Source organism: Heloderma suspectum, chromosome 6 (assembly GCF_057233095.1).
Source record: "Heloderma suspectum isolate Gila_16-S chromosome 6, 16-S_ref, whole genome shotgun sequence".
In the NCBI taxonomy this organism is placed as follows: domain Eukaryota; kingdom Metazoa; phylum Chordata; class Lepidosauria; order Squamata; family Helodermatidae; genus Heloderma; species Heloderma suspectum.
In genome coordinates this window covers 125,538,596-125,560,515 of record NC_139463.1, presented here as the reverse complement: position 1 = coordinate 125,560,515, position 21,920 = coordinate 125,538,596, and the positions used below count along the sequence as shown (strand labels likewise).

Genomic DNA, 21,920 nt, shown 5'->3' with positions numbered 1-21,920 from the left:
AAAAAATGGATTACAATTTTTTAACTTGGAACATGAATGGAGCGAATGCTCCTCAAAAGAGAAAGAAAATATTTTATTATTTACAAAAATTGAAACAAGATATAATATGCTTACAAGAAACTCATATTAAGAAAGAAGATACCAAATTAATAAATTTAATTAATAAAAAAATAGGTGAAGAGTCTATAACTGCAAGCCGAAAAAAGAAAAAAATGGAATAGTTCTATATATTAAGCCACATTTGGGACCGGAATTGGTATTGTCAGATGAACAAGGTCGTTTTGTGGGAGTTAAAATCACATTGAGTGGTGCATTGATTTTAGGGGTTTATGCACCTAATGACCACAAAGCGGAATTTTATGAGGATCTCTTATCCAAACTCATGAATCTAACTTTTGACAGTTGGTGTTTAATGGGGGATTGGAATGGGGTGATTGCACCTCAAATTGATAGAATATTGGAGAAAAAAATAAAGAGTAATCAAGGGAAATTACCTATTTTTTTTTTTTAATTGATGGACAATTTGGCTTTAGTAGATGTGTGGAGAGATAAAAATGGAAACTCAAAAGAATATACATAATTTTCAGAAAGACATAAATCTTTTTCAAGGATTTATATGATTTTGATAACTAAAGAGCTTGCTACAAAACAAATATTGGCAAAATACAAGTTCTACCAAGATCATTTTTGGACCATAACCCTATATCTATGTCATATGTGAAAAGAAGCACTACTTTTAGATGGAGATTGAATGAAATGATATTTCAAAATAATAGTATTGTGGACAACACTAAAAAGAAATTGAGAGAATTTTTTGAATTGAATCTGGACAAGGGAACAAATATCCAAACAGTATGGGATGCAAGTAAGGCCTATATGAGAGGTTATTTTATACAACAAAACACGCAACTGAAAAAAGAAAAGAGAAGGAAAGGTACAAAATATGCTAAAACAGATAAAGGAGAAAGAAGAATTCCCAAAGAAAAAAACGGGAAAGGCAAGTGTCCTCCGACAGATTAAATTACTCCAACAACAATTGTCTAGGTTAACAGTTCAGGATATGCAAAAAAAAATTAAACTTTGTAAAACAAAGAAATTTTGAATTTGCTAATAAACTAGGAAGATGGTTGGCCTATAAACTTAGAAAGGAAAAAGAAAAGAAAACAATTGTGAAAATAAGTGAAAATGGATTAGGATAAGACATAATGATTTACTGGAATTGTCACAAGGGGAATATAAGTTAAAATCAAGGGAAAACTTATTGGAAGAAGGTCATGTCTGCCAGTGGTTTTCATATTTGCAAATTAAAGAAAGGTTTAAAATAGATGAGAAAAATTGTGAATTTGAAGAAACAGAATCTGAGTTTGAAACAGCACTGTGTACAAATGATGAACATGTTATTGCTAAACTGTATAAATTACTGTTGAGGTATGAGACAGAGGATGAACAAGTAAAAGATTGTATGATAAAATGGGCACAAAATGTTGGTCATAATATATCAATGGAAGAGTGGGAAAGTATGTGGGGAAAAGATTTAAAATTTACTTTATGTACAAGTCTTAAAGAGAATTTTTATAAGATGATGTATAGATGGTATGTGTGTCACTGTTTAAACTGTCTAAAATGTATAAGGGTGTTTCTGGACAATGTTGGAAATGTGAAGATCAAGTGAGAACGTTTTATCATTTATGGTGGACTTGTAAAAAAGCTAAAATATTTTGGAAACGAATACAGTCTTTAGCTCAAAGAATATTAAAAACTACTATAGAATTAAAGCCAGAAACTTTTTTATTGGGACTAACAGATAAACACGTAAAAGGGAACAGGGGGAACCCTCTTTCTCTACACGACAACAGCTGCAAGGTTATTGTATGAACAAAAGTGGAAGAATGAAACAATACCAACTGTGAGCACGGGGATCAAGAAAATGATGGAGCTGGCAGAGATGGCACAACATACTGTTATAATTAAAGAAGGATCAACAACTAAATTTATGATAGATTGGAAACTTTTTATAGAATTTGTACAAGAAATAGAGAAAAATGATGTCTATGTATGTGGATTTTGAACTTTGATATGGTTGGTTTTCATAGAATCATAGAATCATAGAATAGTAGGGTTGGAAGGGGCCTACAAGGCCATCGAGTCCAACCCCCTGCTCAATGCAGGAATCCAAGTCAGAGCATCCCTGACAGGTGGATGTCCAGCCTCGTCTTGAACGCCTCCAGTATGGGAGAGCCCACCACCGCCCTAGGTAATGGGTTCCATTGTCGTATTGCTCTAACAGTCAGGAAGTTTTTCCTGATGTTCAGCCGGAATCTGGCTTCCTGTAACTTGAGCCCATTACTCCGCGTCCTGCACTCTGGGATGATCCAGAAGAGATCCTGGCCTTCTTCTCTGTGACAACCTTTCAAGTACTTGAAGAGTGCTATCATATCTCCCCTCAGTCTTCTCTTCTCAAGGCTAAACATGCCCAGTTCTTTCAGTCTCTCTTCATAGGGCTTTGTTTCCAGTCCCCTGATCGTCTTTGTTGCCCTCCTCTGAACCCTCTCCAGCTTGTCTGCATCCTTCTTGAAGTGTGGTGCCCAGAACTGGACACAGTACTCCAGATGAGGCCTAACCAGTGCTGAGTAGAGGGGAACTAGTACTTCCCGGGATTTGGAAGCTATGCTTCTCTTAATGCAGCCCAAAAGAGCATTGGCCTTTTTTGCAGCCACATCACATTGTTGGCTCATATTCAGCTTGTGATCGACAACAATTCCAAGATCTTTCTCGCTTGTAGTGTTGTTGAGCCACGTATCCCCCATCTTGTAACTGTGCCTTTGGCTTCTTTTTCTTTTGTTGTTGTTGTTGTTGTTAAAAATTAGGAGAGAAATGAGATAATGTCTGTGAACTCAATGTATGATATACAACTAAGATAAGAAGTAGAGAATAATAATAAGCATTTGTTGTGTAAGGGGAGCTAAAGGTAGATATCTTAATCTTAAGAGATATTTTAGTGTATGTGTATTGCATGTTTATGTTTATGTTGTTGTTGTTGTTGATTTCTTTTTAAAAATAAAATTATTATATAAAAAAAAGAATTGCAGGGATGGTGTCAGGAAGGCTAAAGCTGAGAACAAGCTGAGGTAGCGAGGGATGCTAAAAGCAACAAAAAGGCTTTCTTCGGATACATGCATAGTAAAAGGCAGAGGAAAGAAATGGTGGTTCAATGAGCAAATAAGGATGGCAAAATGATAACAGATGACAAAGAAAAGGCAGAAGTGCCCAATTCCTACTTTGGCTCAGTCTTCTCCCAAAAGAGGGTCTATGACCCCCCTGGCAAAGGCGAAGTACAGGCTGAAGGGGCAGGATTGCAGCTTGAGATCGATAGGCATATGGTCAAGGAACACCTCATTACTTTGAATGAGTTCAGATCTCCAGGGCCAGATGAACTGCATCCTACAGTACTAAAGAAACTGGCAGAACTGCTGTCTATTCTCTTTGAGAAATCATGGAGGACGGGGGAAGTGCCAGATGACTGGAGAAGAGCTAATGGTACCTATCTTCAAAACGGGTAAAAAGGAGGAACCTGGGAACTACGGACCAGTCAGTCTGACATCAATCCCTGGGAAAATTCTAGAGCAGATGATCAAGCAATCCATCTGGAAGCACCTTGAAAACAATGCAGTGATGATTACTTGAAGCCAACATGGATTTGTCAAAAACAAGTCCTGCCAGATGAATCTGATCTCATTTTTCGATCAAGTAACCTCCCTTGTAGACCATGGGAATGCTGTGGACATAATATACCTCGACCTCAGCAAAGCTTTCGACAAAGTGCCCCATGATATCCTGATGAGCAAACTAGCTCAAAGTGCGCTAGATGAAACAACAATCCGGTGGATCGCTACAGAATCGGACTCACAGAGTGCTTATCGATGGGATCTTCTCAAACTGGGGAGAGGTAACAAGAGGGGTACCGCGGGGCTCAGTCCTGGGCCCAGGGCTCTTCAACATTTTTATGAATGACTTGGAGGAGGAGGTGCAGGGAATGCTGATCAGATTTGCAGATGACACAAAATTGGGCGGGATAGCTAATACTTTGGAAGACAGAAACAAAATTCAATGTGTTCTGGATAGATTGGAGCGCTGGGCAGAAAACAACAGAATGAAATTGAATAGGGAGAAATGCCAAGTTCTGCACCTTGGAAAAAGAAACCAAATGCACAGTTACAAGATGGGGGATACTTGGCTAAACAAGACTACAAGAGAGGAGGATCCTGGAGTTGTTGTCAATCACAAGCTGAATATGAGCCAACAATGCAATGTGCAATGTGATCTGCAAAAAAAGGCAAATGCTATTTGGGGCTGCATTAATAGAAGCATAGCTTCCGAATCCCGGGAAGTACTAGTTCCCCTCTACTCAGCACTGATTAGGCCTCATCTGGAGTACTGTGTCCAGTTCCAGGCACCACATTTTAAGAAGTATGCAGACAAGCTGGAGAGAGTTCAGAGGAGGGCAACAAAGATGATCAGGGGACTGGAAACAAAGCCCTATGAAAAGAGACTGAAAGAACTGGGCATGTTTAGCCTTGAGAAGAGAAGACTGAGGGGAGATATGACAGTGCTCTTCAAGGACTTGAAAGGTTGTCACAGAGAGGAAGGCCAGGATCTCTTCTGGATCATCCCAGAGTGCAGGACATGGACAGGGCTCAAGTGACAGGAAGCCAGATTCCGGCTGAACATCAGGAAAAGCTTCCTGACTGTTAGAGCAGTACGACAATAGAACCCATGACCTAGGGAGGTGGTGGGCTCTCCCACACTGGAGGCATTCAAGATGAGGCTGGACAGCCACCTGTCAGGGATGCTCTGAGTTGGATTCCTGCACTGAGCAGGGGGTTGGACTCAATGGCCCTGTAGGCCCCTTCCAACCCTAGTATTCTATGATTCTATGAATATGACTCAGTCCTTCTCAGCATTGGGAAAACCACATCTCTCTGAACCCAGACACAGACAAGATGTAAGAGCCCAGGTATAGGCAGGACATAATAATGTGGCCTGCTTCGTAAGATTTATTATCCCAAATCTGTCTCTTACAATGAATAACATGATGCATGGAGGGGCAGATGTTTCTCCCCCTCTCCGTTATACTAGTAGCCATTTGGGCCATCCCATGAAGCTGAATGGTGGCTGATTCAGGACAGACAAAAGGAAGCCCTTCCTCACACAGTGCATAATGCAGGTATGGAATTCACTCCCACAAGATGTAGTGATGGACACCAACATGTATGGCTTTAAAGGGGGATTAAAGAAATTCATGCAGGGGAACTTTATCGACAGCTGCTGGGGGACATGGGTGGGAGGGGGCTGTTTTGTGCTCCTGTCCTGCTTCTGGGCTTCCCATGAGGGCCCAGTGCTTGGCCACTGTGGGAACTTGATGCTAGAACAGACGGGCCTCTGATTCAATCCAGCATGGCTTTCCTCATGTCCTCATGCATTTCTTCCATTAGCTGCAGATGGCATTACAGTGGAGGTTTCAAACAGCACATTCTATAGTGCTGCGTTACCAAGTTCTCTCCTGCACCACGATCAAGACCCTCCTGTAATTCTCTTAGGTTCTTAACTCACTGACCCCTCAGGGCGATGGAGGTGACGTTGCTTTGCAGGGACTGGATTTCCGCCCCTTCTGGTAACAAGATCCAGTATGTGCAGCTGTACTCCCCAGCAGCATCTTCACCCACACGGAATAGTTCATTCGGCCCCGCCCTTCTACGGGGAAGCCGCTCAGGGTTCTGGCTTTGTCGTTCCTTGTAGAATGTGTATCCTGTCCCTTTCCTCCCCCCTGGGGCTGAACATTTCAGGGTCACCTCTTCTCCTTGAACGTAAACAGGGTGTCGGGGATCCAGGGAAAGAGTTGCAGGTGGGGGGGACTCTGAGGTTCAGGGGAACAAGAAGTGGGAGAGGAAACAATCCAGTCAGTCAGGAAATAAAGTCAGAGCACTTCAGGTAATATATGCTCAGCCTCCTAAATCTAAATCAAAACTGAATCAAAATTATCATAAAAAATGGAAATCAAAATCAGAATTGAATCAAAATCAGAATCAAAACTGTCATAAGACTGAACTAAGCATTGAACTGTCGAATCCCAACCCCCTGCATCCCCTTCTATCCACACCCTGTTGCCTGCTAGGAGGCCCTGGAATCCTGGTTAATTCCTGTTCCACACTTTGGTAACATGCAGCCGTCTTATGTGGGTGATGCACTTACAACATGAATAAGCCTTACCAGTTCCTGTAAGCACAACCTAGTGGTTACTGTTTGGGGAACAGACATTTCTCCCTGCCCTCTTTCCTCCCCAGGAACAGCAAGCAAATGTTTCGTTTGACTTCAGATATCTTGTGGAGGCCTCCAGTGTTTTCTAATATTTAGTTGGTGGTCCAATTTAATCTGTGGATCCCGGTTTTACCCTGTTGCGCATTGTCTGTGATCTCTCTCTTTAGTCCATGTATTCTTGGAAACTGGGAAAATGTGCCTCTTTGAAAGGATGAAGCAAAGAGATTATGGACGTAGAAGTGCTTTGCTCGTCTTTCATGGATCAGTCAAATATCCCCTCTGGTAAGAGACTGGATCCTCACTCCACAATTCACTTACCCACTGGCCACTCTTTTCTCCATGGTACCATCAGGGTCAGACTTAGGGGCAGATGTCCAGGCCCCCACTCAACATGAAAATGCAGTAGGGCATTCTTACCATATTTCGAAATGAGGTGTTAACCTATTTTGAAGTGAGGTGATATAATCACCATATTAAGAGGCCCCCCCTCCCATAAAAGCATGAAGTCCAGAGTCTAAAATTAGCTAACTGCAGCACTCCATTTTCTCTTGGAGACATTTTCTTCTCACAATACAGGCCTTCATGTAGCCACATGTCTTCATTTGTACTGGACTTTGCTCTTTTTAATATTCTGCCCTCTTTTACCTGGGATCATTCTTTTCTGGTTAAATTCAAGGTGTAATGGATTTGACTCTGAAAGCCTGTTAAGTTTGATTGTTTTTTGTAGTTAGTGTCTCTGCGGGTGGCCACAGTGGGTGGGTGGCTGGGGGCTCCTTGGCTGGCTGAGTGGATGCCTTATCTCTTGGTTCCTTGGAGCAGCTGCAGCTGGGGCTGGAGGGGGAGGAGGAAGAACGGAAGAGGAGGAGGCAGGACATCCCCTGGCAAGCAGCAGGCCGCCTTGGCACAGGCTCATGTGGAACAGGGAGTTGGGGTGGAGACTCGGGGAGCTGCTGCTGCTTCTCCTGCTGCGGCTACTTTACTTCCTCTCCTACACCTAGGAGCGGCCCTGCCTGGGGTCCTCAACCTGGCCCATCCTGGGCCTACGTCAGCCTGTCACCTAATCCCATGCTCCCCTGTTTGAGCCATAACCTGGTAGGGCTGAAGGATTCCACAGTGGAACAGGACACAGGCCCACTAGTTCATGAACCCCAAGTGGGGAACATGGTACACAAGCCTCACAACATCATATTGGCTGAGATGTGCACCACGGAGGGAGCAGCCCTCCTCCGCCTGTTATAGAAATTTCAGTTGTAGTATGTCTGTTATCCCATGATTTTATAAGCTAGGCTATGTCTATTTTACCTCAGTGTGAGATTGCCATGCCAAACAAAGACACAGCGCCTTATCAGAGACTCAGGAATGCCAAGAATGTGTTTACTAAAGTACAAGGCTACCTCTCTGCGTATGCCTAGATATGTCAAAGGTGCTTCCTGTCTTCTGTTTCCTGCTCAGCTAGACAAAGAGATTAGTGCAGCGCAAGCGTAAGACAGCCCCCAAAGGTCTTGCCTATATAAACTTTTGGATCACATCACTTGATTGTGACCTTTGTTGGAGCGTTCGCCCCAAAGGTTGCCTTATTCTGCAGAATAAAATCGTGTTGGACCAGATCTCTGCCTCCTCTCGTTCTTGGTAAACAAATTGGAAAGTCTACCAGGGAAAAGAACACAATTTTTGAAACACGCCCACTCCAGGGTTGTCCCTGGGAACAACACTATGTCATAATGCAGCATTGTCTCCAGGGGCATTTTGTCTCAAGAACGTGGCCCAGCACATACAAGCTTTTCTCTCTCTCTTTTTTGAGTGAAAGGAAGATAGAAAATTCCTTGTGCACTTCATATTTAAATGTAGAAACGCCATCCCCTGGAAATTCTCAGATTCCAACCTTCAAAAAAAAAGAAAAGAAAAGAAGATGAAGTCATACTCTGGTTCCCAGTTACTTATTGTCCACCATTCAAGGTGTTGGGTTTGACCTTCAAAGCTCAAAAAGGGTTACAGCCTGGCTATCTGAAGAACCATCTGTCTCATTGCTTCTTAAGACCTGCAGGGGAGTCCCTTTGGAGGGAATCATGGCCACTCTTTTGTAGAGCAGGTGGGAAAGGGCTTTTCATGTGTCAGCCCAACCTCTGGAATGTACTCCCTCCAGAATTATGCCTGGGCCCCACTCCTGCACCTCTTAGAAAGGATGCTAAGACACATCTCTTCAATCTGGGTTATAAAATTACTTTGGTATGTTGTTTCCCATCTTTAATTGTGTATGAGTATTAGCTTTTTTTGATTTTGTGGTTTGGATTTGTTGTGCACTGACCTCAGTGACCTTTTGGCAAAGAGGACGCTATAGCAACTCTACTATTACTAGAAAAAATTCTCAGTTTTATTAATGGAGGGATGTAAACTGCGGGGTCCTCAAAGGATCTGTATTGGGACTGATGTGTGTTGGCAAATTCATAAATGAGTTAGAGGTGAGCAAGGAGGTGGCCAAGTTTGCTCATGACACCAAATGAGTTTAGGAGGTTAATCAAGAAGAAAAAGAGCGAAGAGCTCCAAGAAAATCTTTACAAACATTGAATGGCAAAAGCAAGTGTGAAGCGATGCAGAATATGGCAAAGAAATATTGCCTTTGCATAGACCCTGATGGTAAGAATCATACTAAGCATATCAAAGAGGCCTAACTAAAGAGGCCTGCCCCTCTGGAGGAGAACAGTGCAGAGTAACCTCTTCTCCTTGGATGTAAAGAAGGTGTTGGGGATCCAAGGAAAGAGTTGCAGTTGGTGGGGCCTCTGAGGTTCAGGGGAACAAGAAAAGGGAGAGGAAACAATCTAGTCAGTCAGGGAATAAGCTCATGACACCAAATTAATCTAGCTTGAATCCCTCACACAGCTGAAATCTTCAAACAACCGTGACGATCAAGCTAGCTTAGGTTTACCTTTAGAATTTAAACATGTCATAGAATCACATATGCCATTAAATCGAACTGAGCGTTGAGCTGGGGAAACCCAACCCCCTGCATCCCCTCGCCTGCTAGGAGGCCCCAGGATTCTGGTTCATTCCCTTTCCACCCTTCGGTAACATGCAGGTGAGTCCAGCGTTCATATGTGTCTGATGCACTTGCAACAAGAATGATCCTTACCAGCGACTGAGAACACAACCTGGTTACTCTTCGGAGAATAGGAGCTGTTTCCTGGACTTTTTCCTCCCCAATAAGTGCAAACAAAAGTTTCCTTGGAGTTCAGGCGATTTCTGGAGACCTCCACTGTATTTTCCTTCAGCAATTTAAACATGGTCAATTTACCCTGTAAATTTCTTGTATGAAAAAGGAACCACTCTCCCCTCCACCCTTCTGGTGGGGAGCATTTCAACCAGATCCATTCTCCTTGGGCCACCTTGCTGTAGGGAAAGGAGACAGTCAGCCAGGGGGCTGGTGGGCCTGGAACCATCTGGGACCCTGAGAAGGGAAAAGCCAGGCCATTTAGTCCCTTCCCTCAATCTTCTCCTGGAGCCACATCTTGACTCATCTCTTCCCCCTTTTCTTTCTGAAATATTTGCCTCAAAGTTTTTCAACCTCACCCCACAACTGGCGGTGTGCAGGTTTCTGCTCTCAGAGACATGCATGGGGATGAGACCAGTATTCTGGGGCAGCATCCAGCACGAGGATTCATTACTGATAAGAGAAGGGAGGCCTCACTTGGAAGGGGTTTTTTGGGGGGCGGGGGGTCCCTGGCATGGTAACCTTTTGCTCATGGTCGAATCTAATCTGTGGAGCCCCGTTTTACCCTGTTGCTTATTGCCTGTGTCCTTTCTCTTTAGTACATGTATTCCTGGAGACTGGGAAATTGTATATCTTTGAAAGGCTGAAGTAAACAGCTTAGAATGTAGACATGTTTGGCTCATCTTTCATGGATCATTCATAGATCCCCTCTGGTAAGGGATCCACAATTCACTGAACCACTGGCCACTGTTTTCTCCATGGTACCCTCAGGGTTGGACTTAGAGGCAGATGTCCAGGGCCCCCATCAACACAATGAGTAGGAGAGCCCCCAAACACAGCAGAACAGTCTGATCATAGTTTGAAATGAGGTGTTAGCATATTTTGAAGTGAGGTGATACCACCATACCAACATGAACGTACCCACTACGTTCCCCCTACCATAAGACCATTAAGTCCTGTATTAAAATTAGCTAACTGCACTACTTCATTTTCTCTTGGAGACCTTTTGCTCCCTAAATGCAGGGCTTAAGGTGGCCGGGTGTCCTCTCTTGTCCTGGACTGCCATCTTTTCAAGCTTTGGCCTTTCTTTTGCCTGGGATCATTCTTGTCCAGTTCGATTTTAGCATTGTGGCGTCAACCCTGAATGGCTGTTAATTTTGACTGCTGTCTCTGTGGGCAGCCACAGTGGTGGGGTGGGGTGGGGGCTCCGTGGCCGACTCCGTGGGTGCCGTATGCATTGCTTGCTTGCAGCAGCTGCAACAGGCCTGGAGAGGGAGGCGGAGGGATGGAAGAGGACGAGGCGGGAGAGGCACGAGCAGGGAGCAGGCCCCTCCCAGCCCAGGCACATGCAGGGCAGCGTGGTGGGGCAAAGGCCCAGTGAGCTGCTGCTCCAGCTGCTGCTCCTTTAGCTCCTTGGGTATGCGTAGGAGCAGCCCTTCCCCTTGCTTGCTTGTGGAGCTTAAAAAACAAAAATCCAGGCCCAGGCGGGGGCACGCTGTTGAAGCAGGTTTCGTATGTTAAAAACTAGGGTGCTCTACTAATGTGCATGTGTGTGATAATGTGTGTGTGGGGGGGGGGGCTTTGAGGTGGGTCTTTGGAAAGAGCAACCACAGCATGGAGGGATGCCACCAAAGGAAATCGCCTCCCTCGCCCAGCACTGAATTGCACTAAAGCTGCAATCCTGTAAGCACTCAGCTGAGAGAAAGTCCCACTGAATTCAGCCCTCTCCCTTCCCTGAACCCGCAGGGCTTCACACACGCACCTCACCCCTTTTGCTCTATGCTTTCAATTTTGGACGTTTTTCCAGGAAAGCCCTGTACATGGGGGCCGGGGGGGGGGGGATAGAATTGCAGTTTCCCAGTCATCCAACCCCTGCTGGAGAAGTGTTGAAGGCTGAAATAAGAAAGCTGCATCTGAAGCACACACATGCTTTCCCCACTCCCCATCCTCCCCTGCTGGTGCCTGATGTTTTTTGTACAGTACATCATTAAGTAAGCCATTGAAGTGACACAAGACACACTTCATGAAACCTGGACTAATCCCTTTATCCTATTTAGTGGGGGAGTGGGGGACATCTTAGGGAGACACACTCCTGCATGCAGCTAAGGTCACCTCCCTGAAAGAAATGATGGAGCCTCCCAATCCCCACTATGCATTCCTGTCTCACGTGCCCCATCAACGAGACTTTAAAGCTATATTTATGATGTTTTCTTGGGGTTAGCACAGTATCACTCCATCGGCATACTGCTAGACATGAAATAAAAACAGCTGTAGGAAGCCATGCTGGACCCAAAAATACTTTGTATTATTTGGATTGATTATCGTTAAATATTTGTGATTCATGAATGCCAAACATTGCAGTATATTAATATAAACTCTTTTGTGGTCTACAGATTAGAGAATAATCCTAACAAACACCAAGGCAGGTTTATCCCCTGGGCTTTCATCCCTTTGCGTTTTAGTTTCACTTTTCTTTGCCATAATGGATAAGGCCTGCTCTCCCCTTGATCTGTGTTGAGGATCACACTTTACTGCAAATTGGCTGCTGGCTACGGGAATGAATTAAAGTTCTTGTTACCTGCAATAGGCACCATCCAGGAAAGTACTGATATTGTGACTGAAAGAGAAAAGAAGAGAGTGGGTGCTTATGAAAGAATAAACGGTCAAATGTTTGTAAAATCTGTACCAGGACAATTTCATTTTTCATAGCCTGAACTTCTCGTGGGACACATGGAAGGAAGGAAGGAAGGAAGGAAGGAAGGAAGGAAGGAAGGAAGGAAGGCCAAGCAAACTAATGGAATGATTTTTGAGGATTAGAATGAATCCGAAAACTCATGGAGGGAGAGGAAAAGTCTAGAGTGGGGAAAAAAAATAATGAAGTAGCCAAAAGATAAATAAAAATGCATCAATCCCCCCCCCCCGCTGCCAAAAGGACCAAACAGGATAGCAATTTTCATACAGATTTATAGGCAAAGATGCAAATTTAGAAATAACTTAAATAGACAGAACATCCCAACATAGCATCAAAGGCTGTGGTCATGTCTCCTGTGTGCCTGTCAGCTCGTTCTGCTGTCCAGGTGCTAACTGGTGCTGGGCAAGCATCCCGATGGATCACTATCCTTAAACTGGAATTGGACACGACGGCCTTCAAAACCAGGAGGGTCCTCTGGCAGGCTCTCAAGAGAAGATTCTAACAGAGGAGACTTGGTTCCCGTAAAGTAAAGCAGAGTGAAGAGGAAGAAATTGAGCAGTGGGAGGTTTACAAGCTGAAAACAAACGTTTCCAACTGAGAGGGGAAATGGCAATGAGACACAGGCTGAGGACGGGAGGTTAGTTTCCTGAGCCAACAGGAGTAGATTGCACCATCACAACAATAGTACTAGCCCTGGTAGACATTTACCGGACAAATATCCATTTAAGGGGGGGGGGCGTTTCCTCTTTTTCTTCACTCTCAAGGAAAACCCAGGGAGGAGCTCAGCTGACCACCCAGAGAGCAGCAGGGGCTGATGGGGGCTATGACAAACAGGTCCAGCATCAGGATCTGGGCCAGCATGGAGATGCCAAGGCTGGCCAGGGCTGACACAGGATGCCACACCACCCTTTCTTTCTTCTTTTATAAAAAAAAATCTTCTAGTAAAAAGAACATGGGCTCAACATAACCTGAAAAAGTCAAGAAAACAATCAAATGTACTCCAATTCAGTCCAGAGGCACAGAGTACAGGATTGGAAAACCTTCAAGGTGAAATAATTTTCTCTTAGTAGATTAGCAAAATCATATCATGATCCGGAGGGGCATGCGATCAGCATTCTGGGATGTGTGATCAGCATTCCACAAAAATGGGTGTGATGTTGCACTGAATGTTTAAGGTTTTGCATGACTAAAAACCTTAATGGTGGGTAATTTTGGGTAATTTTGGTGGGTAATTCTGTCCATTAATAAATGGACAAAATTACTAGTCTGTTTCCCGCCTCCCAGCTGAGCAGACCAGAGCAGAGCAGAGCAGAGCAAGCTGCTCCAGCTGGTCCAGGGACTACAGAAGCAAGCGAGCTCCCAGAGAGTGAGTGACCAGAGCGAGTGAACAGGGGGAGCAAACAGGAGTTGGCCAGGGGAGGTGCAGTGGTAGAAGAGACAAAGGAGACAGAGCCTAAGACGTAAGTGGGCTGCAGGAAGCCCAGGGGGCTGCCCTTTATCCTTCTGAGTGGCTGTGAGCTCACCAGGTGCTTCTGAGAGCTCCAACTGAATTGGGGGGGGTGGCCTGAGTACTCCCAGCAGCTGAGTGGGCGGGAAGCTTCAGTCTGTTTCCCGCCTCCCAGCTGAGCAGAGCAGAGCAGAGCAAAGCAAGCTGCTCCAGCTGGTCCAGGGACTACAGAAGCAAGCAAGCTCCCAGAAAGCGAGCGACCAGAGTCAGTGAACAGGGGGAGCAAACAGGAGTTGGCCAGGGGAGTTCGGCAGGGGAGGTCAAGGGGGAGGCCCCTAACATTTTTAATTTTTTAAAATTTTTTTAATTTTTTAAATTTTTTTTCTTTTTAATTTTTTAACTAACTTTTTTTCATTTATTTGTCTTGTAGCACACACTTCCACACCAGTGGGACTCTGCTTTTTACCTCTACTGAGTAGAGGAGCAGGCACAGGCCAGTCTAGAACAATCACAAAGCTAGACACAAAAAGGGAAAAGAGGCTATGGAAGGACAAGACTCTCCAGTGGTGGTGACCTGCAAGGTGTGTGCAATGTTTGTTTTCTTGCCTGAGAACAACATGGCCTACACCTGCAACAAGTGCAAGTTGATCACGCTGCTGGAGGAAAAAGTAAGTGGACTGGAGCGGCGACTGTCGACCCTCCGGGGAATAAGAGAACACGAAGAGTTCTTGGACAGAATGGGGGAACTACAGCAGCAAAGGGCAGACCAGAAGCTTGAAGAGCAACAGCAAGATGAGGCAGAAGTGGGAAATGCTGAGGTGAAGAAAAATGGAGTAGAGGATACTCCTTGGAGAAGGGTGACAGTTAGGAGAAGAAGAACTAGATGCCACTCTGCACCGGTGGAAGCAGTGGAGCTGTGGAACCGATTCCAGGTACTTGCGGATGAGACTGGAGGACAGCCTGCAGAGGAAGAATCACAGGGGAATCTACATGAGAGTGAGCAAGAGGCTGAAGGTCAGTCAAACAGAGGCGATGAAACCCAGGCCTACAACAAGAAGAAGAGAAGAGTGGTAGTAGTGGGAGACTCCTTGCTGCGTGGGAATGAGACCCAAGTATGTCGTGAAGACCCATGGACTCGCCAGGTATGTTGTCTCCCAGGAGGATGGATTAGAGACATGACTGAAAGGTTGCCTGCACTCATAAAGCCCACTGACAGGTATCCCTTTCTTCTCATCCATGTGGGAACAAATGATACCGCCAAGCGGAGCTACGAAGAAATCACGTCAGACTTTGAAGCTTTGGGAAGGAAACTCAAGCACTTGGGGGCCCAGATAGTTTTCTCATCCATCCTTCCAGTAGTTAGAAGAGGGATAGAAAGGGAATGAAAAATACTCCGGGTGAATGGCTACGAAGGTGGTGCCGACGAGAGAGATTTGGATTCTGGGACCACGGCCTATACTTCCTAGAAGATGGGCTGTTGGCAAGGGACGGGTTGCACCTCACAAAGGATGGGAAGAATGTGTTTGGCCACAGCATGAAGAACTTCATCAAGAGGGCTTTAAACTGAATCCTACGGGGAAGGGAGATGTAATGTTGGGGGTAACAATGGGCGTAGGTGCATGCACTGCAACGGAGAGAACAGCTCTGACAGCGCCCAATAATAGTCTTCAGACACTTGTAGGAAGAAAGCCAGACTATGAAGCACATGGTCTTCAATGTCTATATACTAATGCCCAGAGTATGGGAAACAAACAGAACGAACTTGAACTCTTAAGACAGGAGGGAAATTATGACTTGATAGGTATAACTGAGACTTGGTGGGATGACTCTCATGACTGGAATACAGCAAGTGAAGGATATAACTTGTTCGAAAAGAACAGGAGGAACAGACAGGGAGGTGGGGTTGCACTGTATGTGAAAAATACATATCTCTGCACAGAAATACAGGAGGATGAGCTTGGTAGCCCCATCGAGAGCATCTGGATCAAAATAAATGGAGCAAAGAATAAAAGGAACCTGATGGTCAGAGTCTACTACCAGCCACCCAATCAAGGAGAAGACGAGGATGTAGTAGTAATGGGGGACTTCAATTTCCCCAATATTTGTTGGGAGACAAATTCTGCAAAACATGGCCCCTCCAGGAAATTCCTGACTTGTGTGGCAGATCACTTCCTCCTACAGAAAGTAGAGGAAGGAACTAGAGGATCGGCTATCATTGACTTGATCCTAACCAACAGAGATGACTTAGTGGATCAACTAGCAGTTACAGGAACTCTGGGGGAAAGTGACCACGTTATACTTGAGTTCTTGGTTCTAAGGGAAGCAAAAGCCAAGTGCAGTCAAACGCATACCCTGGATTTTAGGAAAGCTGATTTTAATAAACTCAGAACAATGATCAGTAAGGTCCCATGGCAAGCGACGCTAATGAGAAAAGGAGTCCAAGATGGGTGGGAGCTTTTAAAAAAGGAAATTCTCAAGGCACAATTACAAACAATTCCAACAAGAAGAAAAGGTGGAAGACAACAGAAGAAGCCAATGTGGCTTCCCAAAAAGCTTCGGCATGACCTGAAAACAAAAAAGGACACATATAGGAAGTGGAAAGAAGGCCAAGTAACAAAGGAAGAGTACATGCAGGTAGCACAGAATTGCAGGGATGGCGTCAGGAAGGCTAAAGCTGAGAACAAGCTGAGGTTAGCGAGGGATGCTAAAAACAACAAAAAGGCTTTCTTCAGCTACGTGCATAGTAAAAGGCAGAGGAAAGAAATGGTTGTTCAGCTATTAAAAAAGGATGGCAAAATGATAACAGATGAGAAAGAAAAGGCAGAGGTGCTCAATTCCTACTTTGGCTCAGTCTTCTCCCAAAAGAGGGTCTATGACCCCCCTGGCAATGGTGAAGTATAGGCTGAAGGGGCAGGATTGCAGCTTGACATTGATAGGCATATGGTCAAGGAACACCTAGTTACTTTGAATGAGTTCAAATCTCTAGGGCCAGATGAGCTGCACCCTAGAATAATAAAGGAACTGGAAGAAGAACTCTCAGAACCTCTGTCTATACTGTTTGAGAAATCATGGAGGACGGGGGAAGTGCCAGATGACTGGAGGAGGGCTAATGTTGTCCCTATCTTCAAAAAGGGTAAAAAGGAGGAACCTGGGAACTACAGACCAGTCAGTCTGACATCAATCCCTGGGAAAATTCTGGAGCAGATGATCAAGCAATCCATCTGGAAGCACCTTGAAAACAATGCAGTGATTACTCGAAACCAACATGGATTTGTCAAAAACAAGTCCTTCCAGACGAATCTGATCTCATTTTTTGATCAAGTAACCTCCCTTGTAGACCATGGGAATGCTGTAGACACCATATACCTCAACTTCAGCAAAGCTTTCGACAAAGTGCCCCATGATATCCTGATGAGCAAACTAGCTCAAAGTGGGCTAGATGAAACAATTATCCGGTGGATCCACAGTTGGTTACAGAATTGGACTCAAAGAGTGCTTATCAATGGGACCTTCTCAAACTGGGGAGAGGTAATGAGTGGGGTACCACAGGGCTCAGTCCTGGGCCCAGTGCTCTTCAATATTTTTATTAAAGACTTGGAGAAGGAGGTGCAGGGAATGCTGATCAAATTTGCAGATGACACGAAATTGGGCGGGATAGCTAATACTTTGGAAGACAGAAACAAAATGCAAAGTGATCTGGATAGACTGGAGCGCTGGGCAGAAAACAACAGAATGACATTTAACAGGGATAAATGCCAAGTTCTGCACATATGAAAAAGAAATCAAATGCACAGTTACAAGATGGGGGATACATGGCTCAACAACACGACAAGCGAGAAGGATCTTGGCATTGTTGTCGATCACAAGCTGAATATGAGCCAACAATGTGATGTGGCTGCAAAAAAGGCCAAGGCTATTTTGGGATGCATTCATAGAAGCATAGCTTCCAAATCCCGGGAAGTACTAGTTCCCCTCTACTCAGCACTGCTTAGGCCTCATCTGGAGTACAGTTCTGGGCACCACACTTTAAGAAGGATGCAGACAAGCTGGAGAGGGTTCAGAGGAGGGCAACAAAGATGATCAGGGGACTGGAAACAAAGCCCTATGAGGAGAGACTGAAAGAACTGGGCATGTTTAGCCTTGAGAAGAGAAGACTGAGGGGAGATATGATAGCACTCTTCAAGTACTTGAAAGTTTGTCACAGAGAGGAAGGCCAGGATCTCTTCTTGATCATCCCAGAGTGCAGGACACGGAATAATGCGCTCAAGTTACAGGAGGCCAGATTCTGGCTGAACATGAGGAAAAGCTTCCTGATTGTTAGCGCAGTACGACAATGGACCCAATTCTCTAGGGAGGTGGTGGGCTCTTCCACACTGGAGGCGTTCAAGACGAGGCTGGACAGCCATGTGCCAGGGATGCTCTGAGTTGGATTCCTGCATTGAGCAGGGGGTTGGACTCAATGGCCTTGTAGGCCCCTTCCAACCCTACTATTCTATGATTCTATGATCCCAAAGCCTCCAAAACCAAGCCTTGAGAGAAGCACGCACAACATTTTTCCACTGGCTTGCAATTGCACTTCCTGCTGCTGCCAAAGTCCTTAGGCAGCGTAGGCTGTAAAGTATTTGGAAAAATTAAGGATGTGTGAGAAATTCCTTCAACTGGTTTTTATTAGGGGTGGACGAAAGTCCCTTACCTGTCCTCGAAGGACGTTCGCGGTGGGGGGGAGGCGCTTCGCTGGTCCCCCCGCGAGTTCAGCCCAGGGGGGGGAGGATTCCCGCCTTGGCCCGGCTGAAATTCAGCCCGGGGGGGAGGCTTCCCGCCTCGCCCCGGCCGAAATTCAGGCCGGGGAGGAGGCTTCCCGCCTCGCCCGGCCGCGAACGCGAAAGTTTTTTTTTTTTAAACGCCCCCTGATAGGCTACGTGACGATTCACGTAGCCTATCACGGCTAGATCTGCAAAGTCAGCCGTGATAGGCTACATCAATCGTCACGTAGCCTATCACGGGTGACTTAAAAAAAAAAAAAAGCGCGTACGCTAATGGCGGCCCCCATAGGGAGCCGCCATTCGCGTTCCTTATTTAGTCGCCGTAGTCTACGTAAATCTTTACGTAGACTACAGCGACCAAATAAGGAACGGGAATGGCGGCTCCCTATGGGGGCCGCCATTATCCGTACACACTTTTTTTTTTTTTTTTAAGTCACCCGTGATAGGCTACGTGACGAGTGACGTAGCCTAACACGGCTGACTTTGCAAATCTAGCCGTGATAGGCTACGTGAATCGTCACGTAGCCTATCAGGGGGCATTTTTTTTTTTCTTTTATTGCAATGGCGGCGGCGGCAGCCGGTCGAAAGACCGGCTGCCGCTCCCGCCCCGCTCGAACACCCGCCAAACCGCCGGCCGGACCCGCCGCCGGGAGGGACATTCGGCGAAGGTAAGTCCCGTCCCGGGGGGGGCGGGGGGGTTCGGAGGATTTCTCCCCGAAACTTGTTCGGGGGGCCGAACATGTTGGAGCTCGGCCCCCCGAAGTTTCGGGGAGAAATTCTCCACCAACCCTAGTTTTTATGCAAGATTTACATGGTTTGCACCTTCTGGACCAAACACAGATGCAGATGCAAACTGTGTTCAAAGTCCATACATACCTGAACTTGCAATGTGATCTGTGGTCCAAAAAAAATCTGTTCAACAATATGCATATACTGGAAAAAACTGTGCATGAAAAATGCATACTTTTTAAAAATGCACACAAATATGCTTTAATCAATGGGAGAAGAATGGGTACATTTCATAGATGCATACAATTAATATATACTTTCCAAAAATATGCAGGAGATTACCCTTGAATTTCATGCAAATTTTTTTTTTTTTAAGATCAAAACTTGGAAGGTGTTTCGAGAACTTCGGGGAGCTCAAGTTTTGCTGATTCGTGAATCTCTAGCAAAAATACCCAGAATTACAGTACTGGAGTCTTGGTGATGTTTTGTTTCTTCTTGCATTTTCAAAAAAATATAGTACAGCGCTGGCTGGCAAGGCATTACATAGTTTTAGGTGCTAATGGTTTTATTTTTACTTTATAAATATATTATCCTTTTCTACAACATCCTCTGCCGTCCCCTTCTCCTTTTGCCTTCAGTCTTTCCCAGCATCAGGGTCTTTTCCAGGGAGTTTTCTCTTCGCATTAGGTGGCCAAAATATTTGATGCTGATTATTCCCAAGTAAATTGTTTAGCATCAAGGCAGGAGAAACAGACTCCTTTTTATTCCCACAGTCATGACAGTGCTATGATTTAAGTGAGATTAAAACACCAAACTGCCAATGCTCAGACTATTGGTTGCTGTTGCTTTTAGTCACGGATTGCAAACTCTTTGTGTTTTGCTCTAAGGTATCACGAAGCAGTTGTAAAGCACAGAATGCTGATGTGGGGTGTGTGGAGAGTATAGGAATATCAGTTGTGTGCATCACAACTACAGTAATACAGATGGTCATTTGAAGCCCCCACCCGACCCCCATAAGACCATTACGTCCAGGGTCTAAAATGAAATAGTTGGATCACTTCCTCTAACAGCAATGGTTCCTTATCATGGACACTACTGGTGCCTAAAAGGATGGCAAAAAGTGACACACAGCCCTGTTTCTGATCACACTTCTAGAGCTTTGTTAATAAATGTCTGAAGGGCTACAAAAACACCAAATTGTTTCTCCAAGTCAACACAGTGCATCAAGCAAATAGACATATTCATTTCATTCATTCATTTAGCACACACCCCATTAAATTTACATGCAAATAGAGGTGTTTACCCCTGCAAATCTATTGTTAGTATCCTTTCATTTTATATACCGACATGGAGAGGATGCACAGTGCAGGCTGGGAAGCTGAGAAGAGGGTGCAGAAGGGAGCAGGAGAAGGAGGATGGAAGCAGCGAGGCAAGAAGGAGCTTCAGCAAGGAGCACAGAGAGACGGCCGATACACTCCATGGTTCATACAGGAGGGAAGTCCCCAAGCCTAAAGAAGCAGCCCCAGCACTGAGGTGGCATGAATAGTGATGCTACCAACACTCAAAAGTGGTCACTCATGGGAAGCCATCTTTTTTCCCCATACGGACTCTGGAAACAACATTAAGTGACCATGCAGCACCATGTCCAGGCGCCTCTTGGAAGCGCATGGCAGGAGCAGCAAATCCCAGCCTCTCAGAGGAAATGGAGGATGTAAAGAAGACTGTGCCTTACAGGCCACCAGACCACCTCGTATTGCTGCAAGTTTAGGTTTGAGGAAACTGTCTACATCTCTCATTCTGCAATGGGTAGCAAAAGGCAATTGGGTGTGGGAAGGATGCAACGGAACTGCTCCTTCCGGAATGGCTGCCTTCCTTCTGGCAACGCTCTCCTCTCTGCCCTCGACAGTTGAATGAGAAGCATTTACCAGTTCAACTACTAATTCTTACCCAACTCTTACATGCAGAGGAGCCATGCCTAATTTAAACAGTGACATCCCAACCTGCACTCTCGGGAATCACTGGCCCAAATCAGTCACATTAAAGCAAGAAAAATGAGATGAGATGGACATGTGAGCAGAGGGAAAAGAGAGGCACCAAACCTGTCCCCAAAGCCTTTAACTCCATCCTCATTCAGAATCTCTTGCCTCTTGGAGGTCGCATGACTTCTTCTCAGCTCCACTACTGTCCTGCTTGCTTTCCCAAAAGAGATTATGTTTCTGCACCTGCTCTCACTCTCCTCTCATGGGAAAGAACTAGACAGGAACTGCATCACCACCCCCTTCCCCCAGCACATCTCACCCATGGCCCAGCAAGCCCACAGCTCAGCTCCTAGGCCTGGGCCACACCAAAGGCTGTATTAAAAGCTGTCAAGGGCAGCTCACCACATCCAGCTTTGCTCTGCCTTCTCTTGTCCTCTCTTCTAACCAAAGCACTAAAGAACAGCAGAAAGCAGCAATGTGCGGCCAGAGGTGAGAAAGCAATTGAGCTTAGTGCTGTGCATCATAACTGGGGTCTGGAAATGGCACTTCCTTCATAGGCCTAAAAACATCCAAGGAGGTGGATTCCTCACTTCCACTGCCCAGTGCAAGCCAAGGTCTTCCATGGGGGAGTCCAGTACCACTCTGCATCCAGGAAAGAGAGCAGCTGGCCCGAAGGCCAGAGCACAACTGATGCAGCCTCATTTCTTTTCTCTCAATAAGAAGCCAACTTTGGCATTAGCCCATAGGGCTTGGCAAACGAGCCATGTTCAAGTTGGCCAAGATTCCCTCA

The 21,920-nt window shown here is 45.4% G+C and overlaps 1 protein-coding gene across 1 annotated transcript in view; it reads right to left on the bottom strand.

The window, feature by feature from the left end:
• Window positions 1–21,381, bottom strand: part of LOC146343061 (uncharacterized) — a 37,351-nt gene extending 15,970 nt beyond the window's left edge. Inside the window, exons 1-4 of the mRNA XM_084806609.1 lie at window positions 21,251–21,381; window positions 12,099–12,137; window positions 9,443–9,757; window positions 5,615–5,914 (exon numbers count right to left, since the gene is read on the bottom strand). Coding sequence (XP_084662735.1) covers window positions 5,615–5,914; window positions 9,443–9,757; window positions 12,099–12,137; window positions 21,251–21,281 — 685 coding nt within the window. The 5' untranslated portion in view covers window positions 21,282–21,381. The remainder of the gene's footprint in view (window positions 1–5,614; window positions 5,915–9,442; window positions 9,758–12,098; window positions 12,138–21,250) is intronic.
• Between the last annotated feature and the right edge of the window lie 539 nt (window positions 21,382–21,920).